The sequence below is a fragment of the Haemaphysalis longicornis genome, unplaced genomic scaffold, assembly GCF_048455015.1.
Source record: "Haemaphysalis longicornis isolate Haplotype H1 unplaced genomic scaffold, Haemaphysalis longicornis Haplotype H1 scaffold_2, whole genome shotgun sequence".
Lineage (NCBI taxonomy): Eukaryota > Metazoa > Arthropoda > Arachnida > Ixodida > Ixodidae > Haemaphysalis > Haemaphysalis longicornis.
The window spans coordinates 269,850,541-269,859,261 of NW_027526295.1; the positions used below are offsets into that span (position 1 = coordinate 269,850,541).

Below are 8,721 nucleotides of genomic sequence, written 5' to 3' on the forward strand. Positions count from 1 at the left end.
CCAACAACTGGGGGGGCAGCCAATCACCAACAACCTCCGACGGATACTTTACCTGAGAAGCCCACACTTGCTGCGGCACTCCTGGCAGAGAAGGGACAAACACTCAGGTCACAAAGGCTGCCCCCCACCTCTCCTCCTTTTCCTCTCTCTCTCTCTAGTTGTGAACACCTCACTCTGACACTTCCATCACTGCAAACACCAACTACGAGAACCTGCTCGGGAACTGCTACTCCAGTACCGTGTCTCACAAATCATTTTTCCACTTGGGCACTGCAAAGCATTCCAAATTGAGAAGGAAAGCACGGAGCTTTAATGTTGCACGAACTTGGGGACAAAGGACAATTTTTTCCTTCTATTATTCCTGTGCTATACAAGAGTTACAAACGACAAGAAAAACCGTTACAGTGAGGCCTTTTCATGAATGCATGTGGTATTTGGTTTGTACAAAATGCATTATTCTGGGTGTCAACTACTTCCTACTGTCAACAAGAAAAAAAATTCAGCAACTGAAGTTCTAATGAAAGCATTTACCTTGTTACTAGTGTTACCAACAGCCTTTGTAGCAACCACTACTTTAAAAGTTTCCACATGCTGGGAAGCAATAACTATTTACCTTCAATAACTTCATGGGGCCAATAGAATTTCCCTGCCTATCGGTGCCATTCATTAGCTTTCACAGTTTCATGATCACATCATACTCTTAGGCCAATTAGGTTCACAATGAACTTCAGTTAGCTCATCACTTCTGCAATTTATTTTTTCCAAATTTGTATCTAAAAAGGAAAGGGATACTTCTCACTCATTTGGTATTCTGGTATTTGGCGTATTAGTGAAGTTAGACTTAATAGACTGTAGTAACAGGACAACTACCAGCAACTTACTACTTAAAGCGGCCATGCAGACAAAACACAAGTTTAGTTCATTCGAAAGATTGCCTCGTTAGAACCATACTGACACCACTTTTAAAGCACACTTCGCTCAGATAAGCTATATAATTAGGGAAAAAAGGAATGGGCATGCGACCCACTAGCTCATTTCCCACAGCACAACCTATGATGTCATATGCCCAGCTGTGCGATTGGCCAAGGCCGGCAAAAGCAAACTCAAATTAGGCAGGGCTTATAAGCTTGCTGAACGAGCTATTTGCACTTTGCATATTCATTTTACAGCCGCAAGAATGGAGGTATACAATGAAAGTTCCGAAAACAGACGTAAACATAGAAGTACCGATGCGCACTGCTGTTAGTCCGCTGCTTTGGAGTAAGCGACGTTGACTTACATGACCCTGTTTGTCGAGCATACCCCACGTCTCCCAAAACGATTACTTTCTACCGTAACAAAAACAAGCCAGGTGCAAATATGGTCAAAAACAAAGCAAAAGCGGACAACAGGCGGTTCGGTATGGTAGCGCCATCTGGGTGGACTGACAGTAAGCAAGGCTGCAGAGCCTAATGATGCACTGGAAGTTTGTTTAATACCCTCCTTTGTGACTTCATGGCAGACGTCACAAAAACACACGATTTGGTAGGAGAATCAAAACCTAACTTGATTATCAGTGAATAAGGTACCGTTTGCTGCCGAACAAGCGCTGGGGGCACTATAAAACATAAAATCTTTCGAACAAACAAACTTGTATTTTGTGTGCATGGCCCCTTTAAGACAGACACGAAAAAGAGGAAGTACTGAAAGAGCGTAAAGGTATTTTTTTCTTGTAGTGACAGCAGTGCAAGGCCCAAGCTTCACTAGGAGCACAAGTCAAGTACATTCGAGCTACGCTAGATAACGGCTACTCTGCTTTACACATTCTCAACTTTCTAAAAGGTTGTTCCACTGTTTAGGGAGAATCACTCCTCAAAAAACACAGCTTGGCCCCAGAAGGAAACAGTGTGTGCCGCTGCCGTTGCTTGAAGAGGAGGGAAAAAATTGAACGACAGGCATTAGTGAAGGCAGCGTATGCAGGCGCGCGGTCGCCCACTCCCCCGACCCGCTTCAGTGCCTTTCCCTCTCAATGACCCTTCCCCCAACACCATGCCCTTTCTGGTCCCGGCACAATTGCCCACACAAGGCTGCCCACGGATATGGGGAAGCAAGAAAAGTGGGGACAAAGCCGGCCCACACTTTTACACACCTATTCAAGCCTGCAGTTGCAAGTGGAAACAGTTAATCATTCTTATACCTTTGCGACACGGCGTGTACAATTGTGCACGCAACTTTGAAGAGCATTTGTGTGAGTTACAATCGTCGTCATCCTCACTTGAACCGCTCAGCCAGCATTCACATTTCCCACTCTACGGAACGGTGCTGCCATTTCGTGAATGCTGCGCCTTTACCATCCACCAAGGCTTTACCAAAACAAGAGAGCAATATGGCGGCATTCTACAGTGCATCAAGTAGCTGTTCTTGGTTTTGTTTTCTGCCTAGTTAAAACGTTTATCAAAGCAAAATTGAAGCTATTACCATAATGTACACGGGCTACAGATCACAATAATGTTTATATGTTTTCTATTGTACCAATGGTTAGGCAACGGTGGTCGCGTTTAAGATGGCATGTTTACGATTAGGTCACGACCTATTATATTAATTACTTATGAGATCAAGTTGTTTATGGTTTTTAAGTGAAATTTTGTTATCAAAAGCATACACAGGGAATAAGAAATTTTTCTGACGGCTACATTCTAACGCGTGTCGCAAAGGGTTAAGGAACCACTGCCTTACGCAGGCCACGACCAATAAGAGTCCCCCATTAAGTTCATGCCGAAATCTTACATCCCGTCCGGTAAGCAAATGGCACATTAGGCCAATACTGCACTCATAAAGTTTGAATTCTTAGATTCTGTCTGCGGGAAAGTATAACCGCCCCAATTTCGCCATGCCCTATGGCAGAAATCCCCACATTTCGATGCTGCTGTAACTGTAAATGCCTCGCACAAGCTTCACCCAAGTATTTAAAAAATATAAGCCTGCCAAGCAACAAAACTGCAAGGATTACATCTGGCAGCCTTGAGTAAGCAAGATGCCTTGTGGACTGTGCAAACTGCTGCACAATTAATTGCCTTTGCAACCTAAACCACGTGCACAAAACCCATACTTTATCATGCAAACAGTCACAGTACCTCCAGGCAAACACTGGGCCAGGGCACACAAAAGGCATGACTGCACACCTGCTCTCCCTCACACGACTGACACCTTTGCTGATAGTCATATACGTTGTAAATGTTCGGGCTATGCTTCGGCAAATTATAAACTCATGACGCAGCATACATTTCATATTCATTGGTAACTTGAGGTAATACCCCAATCAATGCAGCATCCAAATGCTACATTTCCCATTCGCCTTAGTTTGAGTCAAGTTAAAACATGAGACAAAAATTAAAAACAAGGCTGACTACAAGCTTTAAATTTTTTTAACCTTAAAACTAAGCTCAAGTAACCATGAACAGCAGACCAAGTAATCACAAAGGCGCATAAGAAAACTTGTCACTCTAAAGTTACTGTTGCACAAAACCGTGCTTAGGACAATACTATTCTTTCATCCTAGTGAAAATGCATGTGCAATAAGCTGTACTTCATTGTACGTCTTTAACCCACATCCAATGTCATCTATAGTAGTTTCAGGCAACAACTGATCCAAAAAAAGTTGTGCAAAACTAAAACCCCCTCCAGCAAGATATGCACAGTAGTCACGTGCAGGGCGGGAGCTTTCAGTACAAATGCCTCATGCCGAACAGGAGGCCCACCATTTGCCCAGAGGTTGTCGCGTGGTCAAAAACGAGGCCCGAGCAACAGAGCACTGACTCAAACAGCTTCACCGAGACCGTACCGTCAGCAAAAGGGTCCACCCGTTCTGGTGAGATCATGAGCTTCCGGCGCTGTGCTCGATACTGGTCCTCACGGTCAGCAATGCGAGGCACCCGGCGGTCCGCAAACGGGTCATAGTCCTGCCAAAACAAGGGGAAAGAGATGTAAACACGGCAGTTAGCAAAGTACCACTAGTACACAATGACACCTAGGTGTACAATTACATTTTTTTTTTTTTACCACAGCCCATTTCTACGATGCATAGGTCCGCAGATACACGCAATGAAGCATGTCGAAGCATTTACACCAAGCCATGCATCGTTCTTACACTGACAGCTGCTTACTGCTAAGCAAGGCTACCAACCACATGAACCTAAATAAAGGAAACACGTAGACAACCAGGTTGCCTACAAGGTAAAATTCTTTTCTTCCTACAAAACACACTCCTGCATTCAATTAGCTCGGCCTCTGTATTAATCACTCTTCATTGAAGACATAGTCAGCAATGATGTGGCGCCATAAAATCAACTCAAAGATGGGGAAACACTCTCACAGTCGACAAATGCCAGAGCATATTCAAACAGGCTCGCGCTTCTTTACCAATCTAGCCTCGCGACAAACGAGCTAGTTAAATGTATGCCACGCAACGGTGACATCTGCCAACCAGGACAACTGACCTTGTCTGTGAGTTCTGCCAGGAAGACCGATGGAAGCGGCATCTTCTTGGTCTGCATGAGGCCTGTTGTCTCATAGTCGTCATCCTGAAAAGATAAAAATGCAAAAAATTAGTGTCTGTGCACACCCAGTGACAATGAAAGGACTCGACCAGTTTGCCCCCCTGCTGGGCAGCACCGTCCCATGCAATTCAAACAACTGAGTTACAAGCGTGACTAGCCAGTCCACAGGTGTGCCAAACTGAACGCCTGGAAACAAGCACAGGAAGTGTCGTGAGAACTCCCTTTCCATAATGTATTCCTGCCTGTTTCAGTCCCCTGTGTGGCACAAATGATGCAAAGGCACACTACCACCTTTTCCAAGTACAGTCGAAACCCGCAATAACGAAACCGCCAGGGAAAGCAAGAAAATTCGCTATTGCGGGGATTTCGTTGCCGCGAGAATGAAACATAAACGACCGGAAAATTGGCCACAAACCAAAAATTTATTTCTTAAAGTCGGTTATATTACTTCGTGAGCCTTACCTTGCAGAAAACGTCACAGTTCAGCTATCACTGTACAAGTGGTTCATTGCTAGTCGTCGTGCGCGCCCAAGAATGAGATCGTGTCAAACGCATCCAAAACATTCCGTGGGTTCACCTTCTCTGCACGTTTTCCGCCCTGGCCCTCGGCACCGAGTACGTTCGATCATGCAAGTGGAGTCCAGCTTCTTCTGTTTACAAACTTTGCCAGACAGAGTGGCACCTCGTTGCACCAATACTGTTTACAAAACTTAGTGAGCACCGCTTTCTAGACGTCCAGGAAGGTCACAGCTGTCACTGTTTTGTTTTGCGCACGTGCGCCATTGAAAACTGGTGGGAACCTTGCTTTTCAAAATGGTTGAGCTAGTTGCAGGCGTTTCCAAACTCTTGGGCGATGATGGCTGCCTTATCTCGTAGCGATAAAAACCTCCACTTTTGGGCTGGCGAAGGCATCTTACTGAGAGCAAACACGCCAATCGCCACACACAAACAACAAACGCACCGTTACGCACGCGCTCTGTTCAGCGGTAGTGGGCTAGCGTAGCCCAAGCCGAAGCCGCGACTTCAGTCACCATGTGTCGCCCCCTGGTGGTGCCGCCGCGAGGCTGCCTCCACGGCCGCCGGCTGCGCGGTCTTTTGTAAACAAATATGGCGGTGGCCATGCAAACGTGCTGTGGCTGAAGTTTACGCACTCTGAGTCCAAAAAAAATGCACTTGAGCACTTTTTGGATACAGTTACCCTCCAACGGGTAGGTAAAATGCCGACCAAACTTGCACCGAATTTCGTTAACGCGGGATCAGTTTCCGAAAACGTTTCGTTGCCGCGAGATATAAAATACATGGGCGTCGATGAACGTTCGCCGGGGATGCGAAAATATTTCGTTGCCGCGGGAATTTCGTACCAGCGGGATTTCGTTATCGTGGGTTTTGACTGTAGTTCGATGCCAACTGCTGAACAAAGAGGCTCTTTCAATGACTTCCGCCTGCTTCTATAATGCACCAGCCAAAGCTATTTTTTCTCCAAAGTTACATTTCATGCCTAAATGCATTTTGTTGCCCCACGCCTTGGCTGTCACCGTCTGACTTGTGGATTCTACCAGCTGCACACACGACATGTCCCGCTAAAGTCCACTTTGGTCCTCCATTGTAAAGAAACCCAAAAAGGAGTGCTATAAATGAATACAGGTGCAAATTTGCCCCTTTCTGTGGTGTACAATCTATTTTTTATCTACAAACTGTCCCTGCTGTCTTCCCTAAACATTAAGTGTGAAGAAGAAGCCCCAGGTCCCGACTACCTCCCGGCCCAGTAGTACGACGACACGCACAAATCCATTTAAAAGCATGCTTCTTCACAGCATGCTAGGCACCACTCCCACCCAACAAGCAGATTGACCCCTCATAATCCTCAAACTTATTAATGATGCTTCCTTTTTTGCTCCTAGACGATAAACAGTGCTCTACTATAGGTACAGCCCACCACATACTGCACATATGCCTGCGCTCTGTGAAGCAGACCTGCCCAAAGCCCACAAAATTTGGCTAAATGAAGTTGGATCCCAGGAGTGAGATACTTGGTAAAATACAAATCACACAAGAGCACAGCTTTGCCGGGCTGCTCATAATCGGGGAAGTCTGGACCAGTCACGGAAGCGTACTCACATCAGCATCGGCGTCGTCATTGGCCGCAATGGACGTGACGTAGCCGTCGTACTTGCTCTGTCCAATGCCATAGATGTCCTCGTCCATGTAGGCGCCATTGGCGGTGGCAAGGGGAACACCCTCGCCATTGTCATAGTTGCCTGCCTTGGCCACACCCGCCTTGCGAGCCTGGATATCGCGGATCTGCGCCTCGATATCTGGAAAGACAACAAAAACACAATGTTCCAGTGCACCTCATTCGAGCACAAAAACAGGCTACAAAGGACATCGCACACTAGGAACTCCAACATGAGCCATGAAATCTGTAATGGGCAACAGAATACCAGCCTTTGCCAGATCCTGCCCAAGGAACGGTAACACTTGATACTAAGCTCCACATGTGAGTCTATATAGCCACAACCGGTCATAAATTGGCACGGTTTCAAGGCCACCACCATTTCCTTTCTAACTTTTGCAACTTTTACACATCCTTTCATTGAATGTTTATCCAACCCAATTGTACAGGGGTCGATTTTGGCAATCTGCACATTTTCTTTTTCTAGACATGAGGCATTCTTTGGTAAACAGCTCAGACACATTTTAATCCAGTAGAGCTACCTTCTGACTGAAAGTATGACCAAAAGCATCTTGTCAAAGATTGCATATTTCTGGAGTGCACATCTAATTATTGTAAAACTTTTCATTTCTTGCGCCACTTTTTTTTTCATGCCGCAATAAGTATGAGCAATTACCGACAAGGTGCACTAGGGAGTTGCTCGTCGCAAATTGCCTTTAAGAAGGCGTTCATAAACAAGAAAACAAAAAAAAAAAAAAAAACAGCGCTTTTGAAACAATAGTTCAGCTTGTATGCGGTGCCAGACACGCCTCAGTTTGTTGGAGAATTCTACTGGATGCAGGAAATTCGCCTAAATTGAACATAAAGTTAAAGACAATCTTAAATACTCAAAATAACACACCTAATGTCGCAAAGTCCCGTTCACACTTGCGACGAATACTAGGACGGGACGTCTGTCGCTTTGTCGCGCGGCGACAAAAATTGGTCTCGACCATTCGACAAAAACGATCATCGCGCGACAAAGCGAAGGCATTCCCGTCGCTTTCGTCGCAAGTGTGAACGAGCCTTATATAAAAAGGAACGACCAGCCTTGAACGAAATAGTCTACCGAAACTAAACAAAGGGTGTGAGACACAAAACTATGCGCAAAGCAGCGCAGCAACGCATTTAGGATCGGCTACTTTATGAACATTCAACACGAAACTTCCTACGCTTGTTTAGGACAACAGGATGTGCAGTCTCACTACTGCAGTGCAAGGCAAACGTTACACGGGGGAGGTCACGGCTCATCAGCCATAGTACAGCTGTACAGTATAGCTTACGACGCCGATCCGTCAATACGTCTCCATCGAGGTTATGATGAGCGCAATCATTTCCTTTAGTGGCGCTAAACTTCGTGCAATGCGAATTACCTGAACATACAGACGAATGCTCAGCGTAGTACGGCTACTGTGTTCGCAACAAGACACGACAGACATGGCAGCAGTACAACTAGCCACGAATGTTACATGTTCAATTGACTTAAGATGAGACTGCGTAATTTCCATTTCACAAACGATGCGAATCCCTTACCGAAGTTATCCAGAACACAATGATTACGCCTACATAACGTCGGCCAACTAAGTTTGTCAGCGTCAAATACTCAACCGAGACCAGCAAACATTAGGCCTAACACGTCGTTATCAAATCGTCACTAATGTCTAAAGTTACGCCAGTATTGAGAGGCCAGAACTAAAGAATATGCCTCGCGAAGCAGTTAGGTAAACGGAGAGCCAGTCGCGGCGGCAGTGAAGTGAGAATTTTACGCACGAAAAATAGAAATTTTGCTTACCTTCGGCGGAAACTGGCGGCGCAGCCATGTTTACTTTTCACATCTGTGAAGTTTTGTGATGATGACAGCTGTCGCAAAAAGACGCAAGAAAAAAATAAAATGCACTGCCATGTTTTTTTTCGCTCTTTTACATAAAAATTATTTTTGCATGCATCAGTTGTGTTTTTTAAACATTAATGTAT

At 45.4% G+C, this 8,721-nt stretch overlaps 1 protein-coding gene across 1 annotated transcript in view; it reads right to left on the bottom strand.

Annotated features, from left to right (window-relative positions):
- The window catches only part of Sf3b1 (splicing factor 3b subunit 1), a 43,442-nt gene extending 34,835 nt beyond the window's left edge, over positions 1-8,607 (bottom strand). The window contains exons 1-4 of the mRNA XM_077700636.1: positions 8,540-8,607; positions 6,654-6,850; positions 4,476-4,559; positions 3,821-3,938 (exon numbers count right to left, since the gene is read on the bottom strand). Of these exons, the coding sequence (XP_077556762.1) occupies positions 3,821-3,938; positions 4,476-4,559; positions 6,654-6,850; positions 8,540-8,567 (427 nt within the window). The 5' untranslated portion in view covers positions 8,568-8,607. The remainder of the gene's footprint in view (positions 1-3,820; positions 3,939-4,475; positions 4,560-6,653; positions 6,851-8,539) is intronic.
- Positions 8,608-8,721: the final 114 nt, after the last annotated feature.